Genomic DNA, 22,419 nt, shown 5'->3' with positions numbered 1-22,419 from the left:
TACTAGGACTGCTGCTGTGAATTAACACAACGCTGCAGCGCGTGACCGGTTTAGGCTGTGTCTACTTCAAAATGTTCTGCCTCCAAATTTGGTGCTTCTCCATCCATATAGCTTGGAAACAGGGTCTTGAACACTGCTGTCTTTGTGTCTGATGGGGGAGAGTCAGCCCAGCTCACAGGGGTTCCTGGGAAACCAGAAAAGTGGGAAGACGTGTTCTTGGCTGACCAGTGGGTTCGAATGGTGCAACAGAACCATGCACACCTTGGTTGAGCAGAACTGGGTATGGATAAGTAGCACAACGCTGGGTCCTTTTCTTCTGATACTCAAGTTCATCCACTGTCCAGACAGCTCCCTTGACATTCTCCACTCGCACAAAGCATTTGTGCAAGCTCAGATTGTGTCGAATAGCATTCTGTGGATTGAAGAAAGACAGTGATGGTTAAACTTGCATCCTTCAAGCCAGAGTCTTCATTCAGGTTGCCTTCCAAATCACCTTTCCCATGCTTTCAAAAGGTAGATATCCCGATATTCTCTTTACAGTCTGGTCTTAATGCTCCTTTATTTGCTCTTCTACCCCTTAACTTTGAGCTTAACTTGTTCTGAACTTAATTTCTAAAGCAAATCATCTATAAATTGTTAGCAAGAATATGTTTAGGGTCTATTATAGAACTAGGTAACGTTCTATAACAGCAGCTGTCTCTTACCAAATCAGTTCATTGGTCTCCCTATCCCCAGTATGCCCCATTTGGATAGATTATAGTCGTTTAAAGCAAAACATGGCTTTGCTTTCCAGGGATGCTGTCTTAAGACTTTGGTATCTAGCACCATTTGCATGTGAATGAGATCTTTCACTCTTACATAGGGTGGAATCAATTACCTTCAGTATTTCTGAAGTTTTTTCTGTATAGTTCTAAGTCGTGCCCAATTGTTTCAGGGTATTCCTTCCTCGTATTTTATATTCAATTTCCAACTTTATTTTTTATTTTTATTTATTTATTTATTACATTTGTATGCCACAAATCTTGCCTAGAAGTGACTTACTCTCATCATAATCAGTTAGGTGTGCTTCTGTGATTTGTTTATATTTTGAACTGAAATATTTAGGCTTACTTCCAAATTCTGAAGTTAATTCAGGCACGTCTCTCTCTCTCTTTTCTGTTATTTATTTTATTTTATTTTATTTTAATTCCATTTATATCCCGCCCTTCTCCGAAGACTCAGGGCGGCTTACAAGCTTAGCAGTACTTTGGTTACTTTGGTTTTTCCTGCCAATTTCACATGGAAGCACCTCTTTTCCCACAAACTTCAGTTTCATCTTTCCTCTTTGGGGTTCAAACCTGAGATCAGCTCACCTTCCAGGTAGGAGTGTTGTGTCTGAAGTAGCCAAAATTGTTGAACCAATGGTAAATTTCACTCAGGCTGAGTTGTTTCTTGGGAGATTCTAGAATGGCCTGCAAATCATAACAACATCAGTACTTCATAGCATACCTCTTTATTGAAAAGGACATTGGTATGTTTGTGTACAAAGGAAAACCAGCAGCCTCTTTGTCCCAATATTATTTTTATCACCCCCAAACAACCTGAGTTTTGCAGTTCCATAACACACCTGAAGCTGCAGCTTACAAAAATAGATATTGGTAAAATGTGACTTTTTTAAAAATACAGAGAATAAGTACTTGTGGATATGTGATACTACTGTAGCTAGGAAGAGAAAATGTGTATGGTAAGAGCATAAGGGGAAACAGCATCATTTGCAAGTGCGTTCAGTACTGTAAGGAAGTAGGATTGGAGGAGAATGAGCTTGCAAAAGTATGCATCCTGTTTTAAAACAGCCACAGTCAAAATTGCTATTTGTGTGAAGTTGGCATATTTTGCAATAACTTACCCAACAAATCAGGGCAGCATATGTCAAGGGTGGGCGGGTTGTGGTATGCCGGTAATAGTCCATGCTGGGGGTTTTCACTGTGGTAACAAAAGTAATTACTCAGGCAATCATCTACTTTCTGGAGTCTTCCGGTCCTATTTCCTTTCTGCTTTCTTGAAAGCCTTTGCTTTCTAAATACTAGAAATCTGATACTGCTTCTACAGATGTAAAAGCTGACTCTGACAACTTGTAAGCAAGTCTTCAGGTACAGCAAATAAAAATTCACTACCATATAAATCCAGAAGCTGCTGGTTAGCTCCCTACTGGATCTAACTAACCATCATGCTGAGCAGCCTCATAAAGTGCAGAAACTTGTTTATCAATGGACTTAAGCTGTTAAGTGGCACTGCCTCTACATATTAAGCAAATAAATGATTCTTATTTGTATAAAGTGAAGGCCTAGAACCTAGGTTGTATTTCACTTTGTCAGTATTGCTGAAACTAGAATTCTGAAGCAGAACTTAGAACGTAGGTCTAGCAGACTCTAGTTTTTCCCATTCAAAATGGCTCAACTTCTACCCACACCATTCTGCTTTTTTTTAATGCTCACTCTTCAGCCTTACGCGTCCCAGGTGGTTTTTTGTAATTGTCCTCCTGTCCTATCTAGACAAATAGCAGAACTTGATCCTTCATCCTGATGCAAACTCCTGTAATCTTAACATTTGAAATTTAGAAATTGAGCTTGCTTCTACTCTCCCACAATTTATTTTATTTTATTTTATTTTAATCCCATTTATATCCCGCCCTTCTCCGAAGACTCAGGGTGGCTTACAAACTTAGCAGTTCTCACCTGAATTGCTGTTTACCCTGTGGTGGTTGGAAACACAGATCTCATTCACAAGTTCACTCCTTGGCCCTTTGGTCTGTGGGGAAAAGATGAGCCCTGACCCATATGGAAGCTGTGAATGGGAGGTTAATGCTAGCTCTGCCCTCATAACAGCCAGTTTCTGCTTTTCTTGTGCCAGCTGCATCAGAGAACAAAGATGGGAAAACTACAGTCAGTTTCTAAATGAATCATTCAACTTTATTGAGAATATGCATATTCCCATTTATCATGTCATCTGACCCCACATTATAGGAAAATTCTTCATATAGTTAACAATGATGGAGCCCAGAGCTTGGGAATATAAGGATGTCTTAAAATTGTGCCTCTGCCTTCATTTGTATTTGCAATTTTTCCATTCTATTCTTCTTTCCAACTTTTTAGGGATTGAACAATAAGTATAAACACATTTAAACTATATTTGGCTATGGGGGGGGGGTTTCTTGCTTTGAGGTTTTTCCCCATTTGAAAGTGATAGGTTTGCAAACTTCAGGGTTGCCCTGAAATGGTTAATAATACCTCTTGTTACTATGTTTGGTTATGGAAGTGACATAACACGGAGAACTCAATTTGATTTAGATCATCCTGAGTTTTATGGGCTTTTATCTTCCAGAATCCCCCAACTAGCATAGCCATAGCTAAGAATTATGGGAGATAATCTAGGCTGGGTGCAGTTAGATTAGTCAGTGGAATGTGATTTCCTCTAAGCACGTCCCTTTCTGTCAAGATTGCACTCACCCGATCTTCTAATTTGCGCACCAACTCCTCTTGCATTTGCCACTCAGTATTATCTGCTCGGCATTCCCTGTATGTGACTCTGCAAATGACAATAGCCACAGGCCAATTTAGTCGTATCACCCAACTCCACTTTTTTCAAACCTTATATTGATCACTGACCCTCAAAGTTCCTTTTTTGTCATTCTCTGGTGGTGTTTCAATGTTGAGTCATCTGTGTACATTAGGCAGGATGGAACACTGTAATAGCTACTACGTGCAGAATATAGACAGCTTGATTGCATTCAACCAGGCACCCGAAACTGAAACTGCTATCCTATGATTGCTTCTAATCAGCGCCAACTTCAAGACAGTGAGAATCCTGAAGAAGCAGTAAAGCAAAGTTTTGTTTTGCTTGGTGGGCGTAAATGATTACATTCAACCTAGAATCTTCCTTACATCCACTGAACACAGAAATGGGTTGCCAGAGTCATCACCTTTCCCTTCAAAGTTGATAGTACAAGGCATTTCAGGAAGAAGGAGAAGCTGAGAAATTCAGAAGCAACTCTGGAAAGAGTTGGGCTCTCTTTTTGGTGGTGATGGTTCATCAGAACTGGGATTAGAGCTCTCTGTGTTAAAATGTAGTGAATTCGTAAGAAATGCAGAAGTGTGAAATAGACGGGTAAGATTGTCAACAGCTGTTAAGAACTGCTTTTTGCTATTGGTTCAAATTAGATGGCAAAAAAGTGCTTTATAAAAATAGCCATTCTATGCATTTAAACCTGATACTACAGGTAATCCTCAACCTACAACTACAATTGAGGCCAAAAATGTTGTTGTTAATTGAAACAACTGTTAAGTGAGTTTTGCTCTATATTGCGTCCATTCTTGCCACAATTGTTAAGAGAATCGCTACAGTTGCTAAGTTAGTAACCCGGTTGTGAAGTGTATCTGGCTTCCCCATTAACTTTGCTTGTTAGGTCGCAAAAGGTGATCACATGACCCTGGGACACAGCAATTGTCATAAATATGAGTTAATTGCCAAGCATCTGGATCTTGCTCATGTAACCATGGAGATGCTACAATAGTCATAAGTGTGAAAAATGGTCATAAGTCTCTTTTTTCCAGTGCTATTGTAACTGAACAGTCACTGAATGAAGTGCTGTACATCAAGAGCTACCTATATAGTAGTTAATGTTGCTAGTTCCTAATATTCTGTCCCTGACCCTCAAGGACAGAGACTGGGAACTAGAGGAGAATACTTGGAGCTTTGGGTGGGGCACCATGGTAACAATGTTTGCTTGGCTCAAAGAGGGATCTGGCTGAACGTGGCAGTTCAGGAATTGAGCCTATTTGGACCCAGAGCAGAACGAAAAGCCACCCAAGCCAAGGAGAATGCCCCATTCATTGCACAATTTGAGTTATTTTGCTCAATCTGAAAACAGTCCATAATTTGAACCCTAAGGCCAACTTTTTCATTTAAAAGTCTGTCCTCGTTATCCATGAGCAGGGAAAAGGGGCCACACCAGGCTGGCAGAATCTGATGGGAGAAGAATGGAACTAGGGCAGAATCTGGCAAGTAATAACAGGCCAATACCATCCAGATATTTTTCAGACAGTTTTAGCTCAGGCTGTCTCAACATAGTTTCACTTGTTCAACCATACTGGTTGGTTAGCATCCTAAAAATGTTTAGAATTTATCCCCAGCAATTTTTTTTAACAAGCAATACATGCCTTTATTGTGTTTGTGGTATGGGGCCCACGTAGTGCCATGTTACTAATGAATGTAAGTAGGAAATGGAACACAGGTGAAGCAGTAAACTCAGCTTATCTACACATGAAAGGTTTTGCATATAATTGGAGAACTTGTTTATGAAGCTGTCGAACCTATGTGCAACATGTTCATTATTTTATTTTATTAAATTATAAAGTCCCAACTCTTCTAAAGCTTCGATGATATAAAATACCATTTAAAATCCTAACCCTGAGGGGGGAAAACCCACAATTCAAAACAAAACAAAGCAATGAAGCACACATAGGACCTAATACACTAATACAAGGTCTGAGGAAGAGCTTGGTTTCCAGAAGCATGGCCAGGGTAGGGCCAGATATATCTCGAGGGGTGCGTGTTGTTCTAGAGCAGGGATAGGCAACTCTGGTTCTTTTATGACTGGGACTTCAACTCCCAGAGTTCCTGAGCCAGCATGGCTGGCTTAAGAATTCTGGGAGTTGAAGTCCACAAGTCATAAAAGAGCCAAGGTTACCTACCCCTGTTCTAGAGGGAGGTGCTATGAGAAAGAAGGCAAACTTCCTAGGTCCCACTGGGTGGTACTCCTTAATGGACCTGGAGCATTCCAAATCTGCCTGATCCTAGAGTCCAAACAGAAACTGCTGAAGACTGATGGTCCTTTAGTTTTCCATCCATACAAGGGTTGTGCAGACAATTTTTGAGTCATTTGCTCCATTCTAGCCTCTTTCAAATGTGTTGGATCATATCTCTCAGAATTCTCTCCCAGTGTTTTGGATGAGAATTCTGAAAGCTGTAATGAAACTGCAGATGTGGGTTTGGTAGCTGGGCTAGTTGCCTTAATTCCGTGTCCTGCCTCTACAGCATGTTAGTGTATACATTAAGTAATTGTGTGATATGTGAATGAACAGGTGGAACTAGTATGTGAACGCCAATGTAGAACTCCCTGTTAAGTAAGCTGAATACAGACATGGTCAAACACTTTTTGTTTCCTGCCAGAGGACAAGATAAAATCACCAGAGAGACCGATCACTTTCCCTGTACCGAAGCAAGTAAACTGAAAACTGAATATTGAGTACTGAATATTGAGTACTGACTATTCAGTTTTGACTCCTGGCAACTACCTGGACTAATCCCTGCAGCTTTCTTAGCAGGTTTTTTTGGAAGTGGTTTGCCATTGTCTGTATCCTAGAACAGAGAGAGAGAGAGAGTGACTTGCCTCCCAACTGGTTTTGTGCCTAAGGCAGGACTGGAACTCATGGTCTCCCAGTTCCTAGCTTGATGCCTTAACCACTACACCAAGCTGGCTCTTGCCCAGAACATATGGAGCAATTCACATGGTTACATCCAGCCAGCTTGATTCCCCGGGAATTGCCACTTAGGGCAACTGCTTCATCTCACTTTGTTGGCAGAGTCAGCCTATAATTCCATCTGTAGCATTCACCTTCCGCTGTTCAAAGGATTAGCAAAACCTTCTGAACTCCGAGAAGAATTGCAGCAGTGGACCAAATTGTGATGGGAAATAGCAAAAGCTCTGCTTTAATATTTGTAGAAATATCTGGGAGGGATGCTTTTGGTGGAAGAAGTAGGCAGAGGTAGTGAGGATAGACTGGCTCACCTTTCCTGGTACTGGTGCAAACAAGAGGTGGAATCTGTGCGAAGCTGCTTTCCTTGAGAGTTTTCTCTGGTGGGTGATGTAGTAAGAGCAGCCCGGTGAACCCAGTCCTTTTTTCCAGTGTTAATCCCTGAAACAAAACTGGTTAGAAAGAAGAGGAAGGCAGGGAAGCAGCTCCAGGCCCATGTACCCTGGTTCCCCAGCTCCTACTTACGAGATGCTAAATCATGGTTTGAGCTTGCTGGCTGAAGATCTGGTGGCAAGACTGAGTCAGCAAGCGGCAGGAGGAGTTGCAACTGCTGACTGTTATCCGCATGGATGTTCTGAGGGGAGTAAAAAATGTGTGGAGTAAAAACTTTATATTGGAACTCCAGGCCCCAAATCCTGAAGCACCTCTATTTTCTGAATGCAAACCAGTGCCTACCCAACTGGCAGTCCAACACATCTGCATTGGTGAAGGCTGTCCAATGATCATAAGGCAGAGCTGTCCTGAGCCTCTCTCCTCATATATCCAGGACACATGCTCAGCGCACATTTCCAAACCATGCCCTTTACTGCTGGATCCAGACAGCAATATAATTCTCAACATTTCGCAAGGCAAATATCTGCCACTTGATGTCTCCAAAAATATAGAATTGGTTCACATGCCACTGTAAAGGCTAATGAGCACATAGGTAACCCATTAGTTTGTACAGCAGTTCAGTGGATTGTTGGGGGAAAAACTGACTCGCTAATGAGCTAGAAATACAAAGATGTAGAAAGTACAAAGTTCTCTTTTGACCCTCTATTGTCTGGTAAGCTGTTATTCTGCATATATTTATGTTCAGTGTGTTAACAACTGCTGCTTTTACATTCATATCTAACTATTTGTTAGAAATTGAATATTGCCAAGAAAGGTAATATTAAAAATATTTTCGATAAATTACATGCATACCCAAGATCAAGCTACTATCTCTGGAGAATCAGAATTCTAATGTAGATCTTTAGAGAGCCAGTTTTGCATAGCGATTAAAGAATCAGGCTAAAAATTGGGAGACTGTTCTGCCTTAGGCACAAAACGAGCTGGATGGTCTTGGGCTAGTCCCTCAGCTCTAGGAAGCAGGCAAGGGCAAACCACTTCCAAAAAACCTTGTCTGAAAGCAAAACCACAGCAATGGATGGATAGATTTCTCAGGAAGCCTTATCACCTTCACTGTCACAATGACTTACTGGTTGCTTATATGATGCAGCCCGTATCACCACAGATGGCCGATTCTGGTTAGTTATTCTCAGGCTAGGCTGAAATATTATCTTGGAACTTTGTGAACAGGATGCCTTGGGACCAGGCATTGAGAACTGGTAATATCTGGAATAAAATTTAATCAAATTAACATACACTTCAGTCACCTGTTCCCTACATGGTCAAGACCTAAGTCTTCAAAGTGCCTGACAGAAAAAGCAATGTTGGTAACTGCCATGGACTCTTCCTCTCTCTGTCCCTGACATAGTTTTAAAAACACATTTGATGCTTTTCTAGCAGAGAACCACTAGCTGGAAAGAAGAAAAGAGCAAATGTATTTCCATTTGTCTAAAAATAATATATGGGACGCGGTGGCTCAGTGGGTTAGGACGCTGAACTTGTCGATCGGAAGGTCGGCAGTTTGGCGGGTCGAATCCCGAGTGCTGCGTAGCAGAGTGAGCGCCTGTTACTCGTCCCAGCTTCTGCCCACCTAGCAGTTCGAAAGCACGTAAAAATGCAAGTAGAAAAATAGGGACCACTCCGGTGGGAAGGTAACAGCGTTCCGTGCGCCTTTGGCGTCTAGTCATGCCGGCCACATGACCACGGAGACGTCCTCGGACAAGCGCTGGCTCTTCGGCTATGAAACGGAGATGAGCACCGGCCCCTAGAGTCGGAAACGACTAGCACGCATGTGCGGGGGAACCTTTACCTTTACCTTTAAAAATAATATACATATACTTTCAACACATGTGGTGCTTCACAGCCTCTCAATTCCATTATTGTTATTATTTCCAAGGAAGTCTTATTACCTGAAATATTTGCAAAAACAGAGGGTAGTTCCATTATAGTCTAGTTAGTATCTACATACAATCTAGTATCTACATACAATCTAAAAATCTCCTCAAACTGAAAAGCAGCGTTTCCTATTGCCTTAAAAGGAATACTGTACTTTACAACTTGATCATGTAGCTGCCTACAGTCACTTGACAGCGAGAGGGCAGCCTATAAATGTACAGTACAATTTTGCTTTTCCGGAAAGGGGGCGGGTCAAAGAAGCTGTTGCTTTTTTTCCTGCATAGCCTTTTGGGAGTTGTAGGCAGTTTCTTTTGTTTGCTGCGTCTCCTCTTTCACAAAGGAAATGGCAGCTTAGCCTAACATAGGAGACTGCGAGGCATGCTAGGAGTTGTAGTTTTATTCTAGTTCGTATGTGGATTGTTTTGTTAAGCAGAGTCGATCTTTAGAAAATAACTCATTTTAACTGTAGAACAATTACTTTTCGTATTTTAAACCAGCTGTCCAGTATAAATTTCAGCCAAATTTGTAATTTCTTAGGCAACCGTGCTAATTCTGTTTTTGCTATTATCAAACCTCGAAAACCCGGACATAGATGAAATTCTAATTTATTGTAAGAAAAAAAGAATCTTGACGTGGAATTTGATTCTACCTCTTTGAGGTTTCCAAATTAAGGCTGATTTGAAATTCTTGTCAAAATAGCATTTTAAACTGCATTATAAACTATTGTTTTTCTATTTTTGAAAATTATGATTTATTTTTCCTTGCCATCCAAAATTCTTTCTGATAGATCCATGGCCATATAATTTTGTTTAATAAATAAAACAAACTAGTTTTATTTCTTTATATTTTTGTCTACAACATAAAATACTCAAGAGACTCTTAAAGCATACCATAGCCCAGGGGCCCCCAATCCACTGTCTGTGGACCAGTACTGGTATGCCAGCAACGGGTCTGAACAAACAAGCAAAGCCCTATCTGTGGGATGCAGGCAGCACAGAAAACCACACACCCTCCGGTCCGCAGAAAAGCCTCTCTACACAGAACCCGTCCCTGGTGTCCAAAAGGTTGGGGACCTCTGCCATAGCCTTTACTTTGGCCAAATGTAGCTGTAAAGTCCATCCTACCTGATTCTTACTATTACTAATATGATTTTGAGATGTGCTACACTTCTTTTTCTGAAGAATTCAGCAATCTTTATTTCATTACTAGGATTATACATCTGTATAAAGAATATATTGTGCCACAACAAAGAAAATTCCTAGAAAATAACATCAATAAATAGGAAGCTTGGCAAGTAAAATATCCATGTACACATGCTTTTAAACATCCATGTGTATTCATTGAGAAGCTTGCTCCACTTGGATTTTCTAAATGAGTGTGCATGTTTGCTTATAACATCCTTGTGCACATTTTCCCCAACCTCATGTTTGCTACAGAAAAAAATTATTTTTCTCAGTGATCCAAAGATATATTAATCAGAGGGAATCGATGGTCAGTGGCATATGAATGTGTTTTGCCTTGTCAAGGGATAAAATAAGGCTAAAAAAGGATGATCACAGTGCAACCTTCATTTTTAACATATAGAGGAATTATTTTGAAATAATAAAGATCAATCATTGAAATAAACTCCTATTCATACAATACAGATATTGGGAAATGCAAATTGTTCACAGGCATACCTCCTGAATGTATACCTGCAGAATTTCTGAATAAAACAGACTTTCTAAAAAAAATATTGCACCTAAATACAGTTTCCAAAATATGTGAAATTTATTGGTAGGAAACAATTCCTTTTGAAAAATGAATATATAATGTTCTTGAAAAAGAAATGAAAAGAACGACAACTTTCCCTCAATAATCAGATCTATCATAGGATTTATATAAAGTTAAACAGGGAAGAAGGTAAACATAACTTCAAAGTAATAAAGATGTATTCATGGATAAAATCTATTTATGCATCAGTAGGAGTCATCACTGACTTGATGCATATAATCAGTCAAATGTAGACATATCAGGTCATACTAAATACATTATATTATGATCCTGTCCTTTATGTAGTTCCACGTTTCAAGCAGAAATATAGGCCATATCTTAATTACTAGGTTTACCATTATTTTAAGAATTATGACTTCTTTCTCTGTAAAAAAAATCACTGAAATTACTGAAAAGCTTTTGTTAGAAATCTCACTATATCTTAGGGAACTACAGTAGATCATAGAAAAGATTCAGTAATAAATACAATGGTTAAAAATGTCTATTAAGTTTGTTTCAAGAAGTGTCTTTTTTGAATATTTGCTTGGCATGTTACAATTTTGAATTTACATTGTGACTTTCATACTTTCTAATGACTATATGAAAAGAAAAAAGTAGCACATTAGTTAACAGTGGAAAGTATTGCACACGGGAAAATGAAGGGAGTCATCTAAATGTAAAATCTATCCCCTCGTATGATTACAAACTTGTAATTTAATATTTCTGTTCCCGGCCCATAACTTCATCCTAAGTAATACTCATTTGCCTCCCACAATTTTGATGCCATCTTGTTTCTTATCAGCGTGCTTTGCAAACCCAAAGCCTATTCTTATTTTGTAGAAATGAGAAGAAAATGCTTCCGCACAATGGGTTGCAAACCACTGATCCACATTCCCCGAAAATGTATGTCACAACTGGCTGGTACCATATATAAAAACTTTCCTATACGTCAAACCAAGTATCGAACCACTTTTGTGGGGTTAAAAATTCCCCTCTTGGCAAGTGGATGAGCCAGAAACGCCTAAAATACACCATGTGTTCTCAAGTTCATCTAACATGGAACAGGATCTGCAGTTTCTACAGATTAAAATTATCTATAAACATTGCTAAATTTATTTACTAGATTGACTGCCACTCAGTCAAAGGGATTCCAAGCAACTTACCCCTCTGATACTAAAAAGGCTAAAACACCAAAATAAACAACAATTCACAGTTATAATTGCAATTACAAAAATGTTGATACCTGAAGAACAAAACAAAGAGCTGTTATTATAGTTCCACTTCTTGACTTCTCTTTTTAAAAGACACATTTGAATGGCTGTCATAAAATTAATAGGCTGGAAATTATATGCTAAATGCTGAATGTTGTTAGAGAGAGAGAGAGAGAGGGAGAGAGAGGGAGAGAGAAAGATGGCTGCAACAGAGAAACCTGGATTTTGTGAAGATGACAATCCTTAAGAAAACTTTCCCTTCTGATTTTCTTGTACAAGTGGAAGCAGAAAGCCTTGGAAGGTCCCTGAAAATCCATTTCACAATTTTAACCATCTGTTTTTCAAACTCTTTAATTCCAAAAGTGTAAAAGTGTTCCCGTTAAAAAGATATTTATATGCATGATGTCCATGTTAATTATATAATAGAATTAGACAATCCTTTCAAGCTGACATTAAATAATAGATTGAAATTCTGTGGAGAACCATTTTGTACATGAGATTTCAATAAAACAACTAATATGATTCTTTTTTAATTTTGGGGAAGTTCTATTCATGGGAAATTGAACAACTAATTTTGCATTGTTGTATCTTATGCAATGCTGTTTACCTTATAAGTCCAAACATGATCCAGAAATTACAACTCACTGACCATTGAATTTATAGATTAGGCCCAGGTTGGATTACTTTGCATAAATGCACATATCCAAGACTTTATGTAATATTACATACAGTGATTATAACAGTTTTGTTGGTGTACAACCACTCAAAAAAGACTGAAGTACCAAGAACACCACAGAACAACTACTTTTACCCACCTATAAATCCCCTGCAATTTTTCCCATCCATAAAACAGGGAAGTACAAAATCTGAAACTCACTGGGAAAAAGAGTGGAAATGTATTAAGCAGAAGAGCAAAGGAAAAGACAAAAGTTAAACTCCTGTCTCTCATCTACATTTCTGCTCAAAAATTATCCTAATTTTTAATCTCATATGTGGTACTGCTTTCAACCTCTCAGTTAATAGTGGTAAAACTGCAAAACCAATTGTCACTGCATTGATGTCCAAAAGTTACAAAGTAGATCCTGAACTGATTTAGTATATGAGTTCTGGAAACCCATTTGTGATTTGTGATCCATACAGTTACTAAATTCTGTTATATAATATTTAAGTCAAATTTATTTATTATATAAATTATGACTGACATTGAAAAGTTAACCTATTGCATAGTTGCTCCAGGTTCATGAAGTGGAATTGTTTTCTTATATCCACAACTGAGAGATGAACCCAAAGTAAAAACATGCGATTTTTTTTAAAATTTTCTTTCTTGCAAACTGTTTATATATCCTAGTTTTACCTTTTCAGATTGCAATGGTTCAGAGAGAGAAAAGTCTGGGCTAACTTGTCTTCCATCATTTTTTCAGAAACTTTCTACCGTATATTTTTAATGCAAATAAATAAGGCACTTTTACAATTTCAAAAACAAAAAAATGCTTTCCACATGTATTATAATATATGTGATTTTATCTATATTGGCACATTTATTTGAACAAGAATGTTGGCTTACCATTAGAGATAAATAACTGCATTTAATATATAAACAGAAAAGGATGTTTAGATTTCATGGGAAGTAATAATTCAAAATTTAAACATTCATAGACTGAATTGCTTCAGTAATAATTCAGATTCTCTCTCTCTCTCTCTCTCTCTCTCTCTCACACACACACACACACACAGAGAGAGAGAGAGAGAGAGAGAGAGAGAGAGAGAGAGAGAGAGAGAGAGAGAGAGCTCGAAGTGTTACTTGCATATATTGAGTTTTTCATCATATGGAACTTTCTCTGTTATTTTCGGTGGAAGGCCAAATACTCTCTTTCTTTTATAGAAGAGATGCCTCCATATCTGTTACAGTTATAAAGACCTTTTTATGAGAACCCATAGAGTTCTGCTTTCCATTTTTTCAATCATTGGTTTCATCACTGTCCAGCTAGAGCTCTTAGAAAACCAACAACAAGCCTGACATAAAAGTAACAGTCATTATATTTATGTCCAGCATCTAATATTTAGGCATGCAGCCTCCAAATACAAAAATTCCACCTAGCCAAACTAATAGGTTTTAATAACTGTCCAATTCTTCTAAGTAGCTGTTTGAATTAATCTCTATCTTGCATTGACACTGGTTTTTCCCCAAATTAAATCTATCCTGTTAAAAGAAATTCTTTCCTTCTTGACCTAAACCTATAGACATGCAATTTAACTGAAGGAGCTCAAGCTCCTATGACACAAACCAAAAAAGAATAGTTACCGTATGTGTGCTTTAGAAATTTGGTAGCATGTTTTCTAGCTACAAATTTCATAAACTGCATAAGCTTTTGTGAACTGAAGCTCATTTCATCAGATGCATAGAGTGCTGGAGGTTCTGCATTCTTTATAACTGCTACAACTTTATAAAAGCTATTATTCGTACAAGAATTCCTGAGTCAAAATACAATCTGTGGATCTAGCATTTTTTAATAGTGAATCTTAGAATACCACCCAGCACATCTCAAGTTAAAATAAATGCATTTAAGAGATCATTTCTCGTATATCATATATCAAGGCATTGAGCTTATTCAGAAAATCTGAATATATTTTAAATATACTGACCCCCCATATGTATTTTCTACTATAGTACTTAAGAAGCCAGGATTTAGATAATTAATACTACAAGTCAATTCATTTGCAATGTTCATTGAGATCCTGTTGCCAAATACCATGATGCTTAGAGCGTTTCAAGTTTAACGGAATTGGTATCGGCAGTGTCAATATTCATGCCATCTCAATTTGCACATCTAATTGGCATGTACAAAACTGGCACACATCCTGAGTTTTGGACCAAACATTGTATATTGTTTTATATAAAATCCATGGAATAGGTTGAGTAAAGCATGTTTTGTGAAAATATAAATGTTCCCTTAAGTATTGCGAGGTAGTATTTTGAATTTGACGGAATACAGTTGGTGATGTAGATAATCCAATTTTTAAAAAATGGTATAAAATCTTTGATAGTTTGATTTTTCAGAATAATTGGAAAGCCAAGTGAACTTACCGCCTGGGGCTTTGCTTTTCAGATCAGATGAGGTCAGTGGATGGATATATAGTGAAGAATCCTCAAAAACAAATCAGTATTTATATTGTGAGGAAGCCACCTGCGACAGCCACAGAAGTTGTCATAGCCCAATCTGCTTACCAGGGGTATTTTTTTTTCTTTTTCTGACTACAGTATATGGAAAATATGAAATTTTTAATCTTTTTTTGTTTTGTTAACCTGCCCTTTTACACATAATGACTTAATTTTTTCTTTCCTCTTTTGAGGCATAAAAACATGTCATAGTACATCAGACTGACTTTTACGTTAAACCACATAAAGTATATTTCATGTATATTCATGCCATCCATGCACTTGTATCTACATATGTGATAAATCCCAAAAGACAACATTGAAAAAGAATAATTATAAAAAAGGGGAAATTGGTGTGCATATTGTTTAATAATATTACGAATATATTTCAAATTCTTTTACATTTTCTGGTATTTCTTAGGTGTATATTTTTAACACACTCATCTACATGCATTAATCGGTAAAAGCTGTCCTCTATCTCCATTTCTTTTGCAGTCCTGATCAACTAAAAGCAGAGAAAGCATTTTAAAAGCACAATCCTACCACTCTTTAATCAGAAATGTCCTACTGATTTTAGTGAATTAATTTCCTCCTGCATGGATTACAGCCATGGACTACGCAGAAAATTTTTTATGAAGTTCTATGAAGTTTACTTGCCTAATTAATTGGTATAAAACCCAACTCACCTCACAGGGATGTTGTTGTGGAGAAAATAGGAGGAGGAAGAACTATTAATATGTTTGCTGCCTTAAATGAAAAAAAAGGCAGGATTTATTTTTTTAAAAAAAACCTGTCCTACAATATTTGACAAGCTGTTCAAAATGAAACTCTCATGTGTACTGGGTACCAATCAGTCTATATCGGTTTAATATTCAATTGTTTATATGCTGCACACTATATCCATGAAACATTTCATATTTCCATCACAGTATTTTAGTTCTAGAGAATTTTAGTTTTGGTAGCATGTCTACCAAATAAAATTAAAGTCCCTTATCGAAAGCTACAATTGAAATACGTATTAAATGTATTTTTGTATTTACTCATAAGAAAAAACAGTTAAGAATAGAACCATTACAACTATAAAACTAAGGGGAAAATAAATTCCAGGACCTTTCTTCCACATGGCTTTATACAGTTATTGGCATCCCCTTTTCTTCAATTAGTACTTGAATGGGAAATCACCTTTTACACAATCTAACTCAAGTTACTGAATTAAATTTGTTTATTTTTAAAGTATTTATACAGGTGTTCTCAGGCAAATCTCACAATGAGAAAAATCATTTTTTTTTCAGTAGTATATTCTTAAATTAGTTTTCCTGTTCTTGTTGAAATTCTGAGATGGCAATTCAGAAATGGTAAGCACACACTTGAGTCAAGCTCAGATCCTGAAAGCACCATGGGTGCATTCCTGTAGTTTTCTTGTCAGCAGTATGGAATTAATTAATTTAATTAATTGTGTTCTTTGGATTTCCCAGTTTTCCCTGGTGGTCTCCCATTTGAATCTAAATTTAAGGAAAGGAGATGCCAATAAATATTCGGACACATGGAGTTTTCTTTCATCCAAATAAAGTTCGTGTCTTTTTTATGCACTTTTTTCAATGTCTTATTTACTTTTCCTTTAATTTTTTTTAAAAAATCCCTTTATTTAGAGTTTGCATTTTAACTTTTTGAATAAAAATATAAAGACAAGGATATTCACCTTCCCTGGACAGCCTTAGCAGTTAGAGATGTAACTGATGTAAATGTAAATAGATTTATATGGTGGTCAATCTCACAAAGGCAACTCTGGACAGTCAACAAGGATTTTAAAAAATACAGTATAAAGGTCACATCACAGTAACCCGGAGGCTGCTTTCAGAAAATGGATTTCTTTTACATAACATTCTTTCTCTCCCATATTTAGCTGCTTGTTGAACTGAATACACAATCCACACAATTTTCACCTGTGGTATAATAATTAGAGAAAAATAATCTTAATTTCTCTAGAATATATTGCTTGTTGTGAACACACACACACAACATTTTATACAGCTTTATGCACATTTGATCAGAAACCCACACATACATACAGTGTCTAGATAATCTACAAAATTTTTGAAATTAGCTGCATCAAATGGAAAGAAACTTGAAACACCTTGTCCTGGAAGGTAGGTTTTGGTTCATATTCACGCATACCAACTCTTTGCTCCTGTGTTGAACTACCCCAAACGTCAGTTCCAGGCAAATGCAAAATATCTCAGAGACCAAATGACTGACTCATCATCACTCTAGAATTTTCCTTTATCCAACCCAGCATTATACTGTTTCAGTCACAAAGATCCAAATGAAGATATTTCAGATGCTATCAGTGTCAACACTGCTAACATCAGATGTTCTTGCTTTGACAACAGATGGAAATGTAACCACCTTTTCTCTATCACTTTTAGAGTTCGTTGATGCTGGGAGGGGGAATGTGGATGAGAGTCCAGCTAGTCGTAACAATAATAACTCAGCCGTAGGAACACAAGGTTATTAGGTCCAGAGTTGATAGAAATTTGGCGTGCAGGAGAGATGGGGAGAAAGCCTGCGCTTCAAGTTAATTGGGGGATGTGATTTATGACTGTTAATTGGAGGAGGTAATTGCGGTTTGCTACTTTGTGCCAGGGGAGGGGAATTCAGTTTTTGGCTTCAACTATGTAGTGCCAATACTTTGTTTCTCGAATAAAAGATTCTTTAAGGAAAACAATGCCTCAAAACTCTTTTGAAGATATTCATCTGTCGGAACCATGACATTAAGCCAAAAACATCAAATTTTACCTAACTATCTTGGGGTCTCGAGCCCAGTCACTGTCCCTAGAATTGAGGGATAGACCAACAAAGATTCGGGGAAGATCTCAGCATGGAGAAGGAAGGAGTGCCTGAAACCAGTGTCTGCTACCTCAGAAGGGGGAGTGCAAGCCAGCGTGCTGGTGGAGAAGGAACTTTTTCAGGCCACTCAGTTGGGAGTGAGACCCAAGCCATGAGGACAGCTGATCTGGTCGTCAGAATGGACCTTACCCAGTGGAGACTTCTAGACACCTCGAGATGGCCTTGCCATGATCAAGTGCTTCAAAGGCAGATGAAGTCAAGTTGCAAAGAGGGGCTTCCCACATGTCGTGTTCCCTAGACCGGTGGAGAACCACAAAATTGACTACCGCTGAGGACCCGGATGAGTGGAAGTACCTGTCCACAGCCTGTAGTCAATCAGTGGAAAAATTGGTTGAGAGATTTGAAGAGCTAGAAATGAGAAGTGGAGAGCAACCTTCCCATTCCCTATATGCGAGTGATCATGATGATCAGCAAGGCAGCCACCAACTCATGCCAAGGGGAAGCCCCAGTACCACCTGTGCAGGTCAGGCAGCTTCCCCATCCTTGAAGCCACCAACCATGGCCTCCAGCCCCACGGGGAGGGATAGCTCCAGTCGTCACCCCTCCAGAAGCCCTGATCGCCGCCGATGAGATAAAAGCCCAAGCCGTCACTGGGACAACCAAGCCCTGGATCAACATGCTTACCGGGCACCCAGCCTGGGACCCATACATCAATGGGGGATGTCGCAACGTCCCCAGATGGGAAGCCAGCAGTCACTGGCTGTACAGCAACCAAGCTGAGGGTGGCCACAGCCCGCGAATGTGCAGCAGCAGATGGGGGCCTTGCAACAACCAGGTTGATGCAGCCACCAGGAAGTCTGCAACCACTGGAAGTACAGCAGCAGCAGTGGGGCTGGCTGCCACCTCCAATTGTGCAGCAACCACTGAGGGCCCCGCAACTAATGGGGATCCAGAAACAATCACCTCTGAGGCCACAGGGGGGCCTACAACAACTGGGGATACCACAACTGCCCACAGGTCAGCAACATAGAGATGGCAGCAGCCCCCACACATGCAGCAACCACTGGGAGGCCCACAGCAACTGGAGGTGCCAACACAGCAGTTTCTGAGACCGTTGGGGGTCATATAGTAGTTGGGGATGCTGCAGCTGCAGGTAATGCAGCAACAGCCATGGGGATGGCTTCAGATGGGGACAATAGGGACATCGAACGAGTTGCACAGTCCCTTACTCTCAGCAACAGAATATACCGGGACCACCAGCAAGAAAGAAATCAGCCCAGCAGCTGGCGAAAGAGAAATCCAACTGGATCATGCAGGAACCTGTCGCCCAAGTCACGTCCCCCATGCAGGAGAGTGCCAAACCCCAAGCCGGACCTGCCGCTGCTCTACCCTCCTACAACAGCAACAATGAAGGAGAGAGTGACCCGATGGTGAGTCGACATGTCCCACCTTTTTCAATAGCTGCCAAACTCATAATCCCTAAGATGGGGACACAGGTAGATTTGAAAGTACTAGTCGACTCCAGATGCTCCTGGTGCGTTATTAGCTTATCACTTGCCCTGAAAATAAGCATTTGAGCAAGGCTGCTCTCCAAACGTGTGAGGTTTGAGCAAGCTCCCTAATGGGAGGAACTTTAGTCAAGCAATTGACCGAACCCCTATGCTTAGAAATAGGTGAACACTGGGGGTTCATTCATTTCATGGTGGCTCTGAAAATGACTGAGGCTGTGATCCTAGGACTAGCCTGGTTAGACAAATGAAAACTATTTATCTGGTGGGAGAAAGGAATGAGGACTGTGAGGTTACCTATAGGACGCAAGCCCCCGCTTAACTTGATGGACATTACAGGAGAACCTAGCCCACCCAATGAGCTAGCACACACGGCTGCCTTGACTCAACCAGGCAAGCCACTCATCCCCAGCGAATACCGGGACCTAGCAGAGGCATTTAGTGAGAAAGAATGCAACACTCTGTCTCCCCACCGGCCCAATGATTGCTCTATCAAACTGTTACTGGAAGCCAAACTCCCACAACCAAGAATGTACACTTTGTCCTCCCTTGAGATGGAGAAGATGCAGCAGTGGACAAAAACTTAGTGAGGGGATTTATCAAATGGGCCAAGTCTGCCATGGGAGCCCCAGTGTTATTTAAAGAAAAAAAACGATAGGTCACTTCATCTCTGCATAGATTATAAAGGTCTGAATGCGGTGAGTGTGGAAAACAAATACCCCCTCCCCCTCCTTAAGGACTTACTGACCCACCTGGCAAAGGGCAGGGTCTTCACTAAGTTGGACCTTAGAGAGGCTTATTACTGGGTCAGGATAAAGGAGGGAGATGAATGGAAGACTGCTTTTAACTGTCCCATGGGGAGCTACCAATTTAAAGTCATGCTTTTGGACTGCAAGGGGCTCCAGCTGTCTTCATGCAGCTGATTAATCAGGTACTACATGACCATTTATACAAAGGGGTTTTGGTGTATCTTGATGACATCCTGATATACAGCACAAATGTGGCTAACCAAAATATTCCTGAAACACATCACTTGCCCTGAAACACATCTACAGACTGCATGGTGCACCTAAACAAATAATCTCTGACAGGGGGGTGCAGTTCACAGCTAGGTTTTGGAGGAGTTTTCTTAAATTAATTGGCTTATCTCAAGGACTATCATCAGCTTTTCACCCATCTACTAATGGGGCGCCTGAATCTGTGAACTCAATGGTGGAGCAGTATCTCCGATGCTATGTGGATTATCAACAAACAAACTGGACTGACCTTCTCCCTTTCGCAGAGATGGCTTACAATAACTCTGTTCACAGCAGCACCGGCTTCATGCCTTTTAAAATGGCCACAGGAAAAGAGTTCAGCCCAATACCCAAATACTCCCAAGTGCCTTCCACTTCCCAGACTCTTGATCAATGGGTGAGGGGGTGGGAGGAAGTTTGGAAAACCATGAAAACTGCTTTGAAAAAAGCTTTCGAGACATACAAAAAACAGACAGATAAAAAAGTGCTCCTCAAAGAACATTCCGAGTTGGGGGAAAAGTTTATCTGTTAACTAAATATTTATAACTTAAGTTACCTAGTAACAAGTTAGTACTTAGGATCCTTACCCACTGTAAAGATCATTAACCCAGTCACAGTGGAATTAAAACTTCCTAGGCTCTTAGGAAAAGTTCACCCTGTTTTCCATTGTAGCCTGTTGAAACCTTTTTGGGGTTTCACCTTAAGACCTCCCCCTAAGAAGGCACCCGGACCCCTCGTGGTGGCAGGACAGACTCACTATGAAGTAAAGCGTATTCTTGATTCTAGAATTTTTAAGGGGAAATTGCAGTACTTAGTGCAATGGAAGGGATATCCATTGTCTGAGGCCACCTGTGTGAAATCTAGTGATGTAAAAGCTGACAGACTCATTAATAGGTTCTATAAGATACACCCTAATAAACCAAGAGGCAACCCCTAACCTGTGCTTTTGTTTAAATTACAGGGGGGCCCGGATGTCAACGCTGCTAGCATCGGATGTTCTTGCTTTGACAACAGATGGAAATGTAACCATCTTTTCTCTATCACTTTTAGAGATCGTTGATGTTGGGAGGGGGAATGTGCATGAGAGTCCAGCTAGTCATAACAATAATAACTCAGCCGTGGGAACCCAAGGTTATTAGATCCAGAGTTGATAGAAATTTGGCGGGCAGGAGAGATGGGGAGAAAGCCTGTGCTTCAAGTTAATTGGGGGATGTGATTTATGACTGTTAATTGGAGGAGGTAATTGCGGTTTTCTACTTTGTGCCAGGGGAGGGGAATTCAGTTTTTGGCTTCAACTATGTAGTGCCGATACTTTGTTTCTCGAATAAAAGATTCTTTAAGGAAAACAATGCCTCGAAACTCTTTTGAAGAGATTCATCTGTTGGAACCATGACAATCGATGTATTCAGTTTTCCAGTGTAAAGAGCAAGTCATACAATATAAAGAAACCAGATAAGAAACAGAGAGAAGAAAGAAATCAGGCCTTAATAATGGTCCCAGTTCGAACTTCCGGTGGCGACGCGACGCCGAAGACAGCCGTTTTCGGGCTGCCCGCTCCGCAGCTGTGTTTTTCCATCGTAAACAGCGCCGATCAGCTGTTTAGATGGATATGAAGCCCCCTCCTCGGGAGAAGAGGAGGGGGTGAGGCCCCAGGTAGGGGTTGAGCTCTCCGGGGCCGCCTGAGCTGAGAATTTGGGCGGCTGAAGGATTGAGCCCCCCCGAAGCCTGGGTTGCTCCGAGCTGCGCAGCGCCCCTGCTCCGGGATTTATGGAGCAGAGCCAGGCGTTAGCAACCACCCCTGCCAAAAGGAAATACTTTTGATTGTTAAGATGCAGGCAGAGCGGTACAGGAGGTCAAGGTGATGTGGACTCTTATCTTTACTCTCTAGCTCAATGGATTTTATAGCTTTAAAGTGAAAGTGCGCAATAAGTGAAAGTGGGGGAAGATGGCGGCTAAAACTTCTAAAGCTCTTCGGAGTGCGGGGTCTTCCCTGGTGCAACAGACCTCATTGCAAGCTTTGCTTCCTCCTGTACCTCCTCCGACATTGACGCTTAAGGATTTACAAGATGCTCTTGGAAAGCATTCACAATT

At 39.9% G+C, this 22,419-nt stretch overlaps 1 protein-coding gene and 1 long non-coding RNA gene across 2 annotated transcripts; one reads left to right on the top strand and one right to left on the bottom strand.

Annotated features, from left to right (window-relative positions):
* Positions 1-151: 151 nt before the first annotated feature.
* On the bottom strand, positions 152-5,390 carry FOXP3 (forkhead box P3). The gene is made up of 5 exons (XM_081319876.1): positions 3,486-5,390; positions 2,715-2,889; positions 1,886-1,962; positions 1,353-1,451; positions 152-412 (listed from the first exon to the last, which is right to left on the bottom strand). Exons 1-5 carry the CDS (start codon positions 3,519-3,521, stop codon positions 173-175), a joined length of 627 nt encoding a protein of 208 aa, XP_081176002.1. The 5' UTR covers positions 3,522-5,390; the 3' UTR covers positions 152-172.
* On the top strand, positions 372-15,262 carry LOC308663464. The gene is made up of 3 exons (XR_014025404.1): positions 372-513; positions 1,216-1,359; positions 14,908-15,262. It is a non-coding gene; the product is annotated as an uncharacterized lncRNA (long non-coding RNA).
* The last annotated feature ends 7,157 nt before the right edge of the window (positions 15,263-22,419 follow it).

Source organism: Vipera berus (assembly GCF_964194415.1).
Source record: "Vipera berus genome assembly, chromosome: 2".
In the NCBI taxonomy this organism is placed as follows: Eukaryota; Metazoa; Chordata; class Lepidosauria; order Squamata; family Viperidae; genus Vipera; species Vipera berus.
The sequence above is the reverse complement of the archived record's forward strand: the minus strand, read 5'-3'. Positions and strand labels throughout refer to the sequence as shown.

Bases quoted from the DNA above. Each gene is read 5' to 3' on its own strand.
- FOXP3 (XM_081319876.1), bottom strand. From the start codon at position 3,521: ATGCAAGAGGAGTTGGTGCGCAAATTAGAAGATCGG. The intron at 2,890-3,485 runs GTGAGTGCAATC...TCTCTGATGCAG, and splicing joins TGCGCAAATTAGAAGATCGG to CTGGCACAAGAAAAGCAGAA. The intron at 1,963-2,714 runs GTGAGAACTGCT...TTGTTACCACAG, and splicing joins CAGGGTAAACAGCAATTCAG to TGAAAACCCCCAGCATGGAC.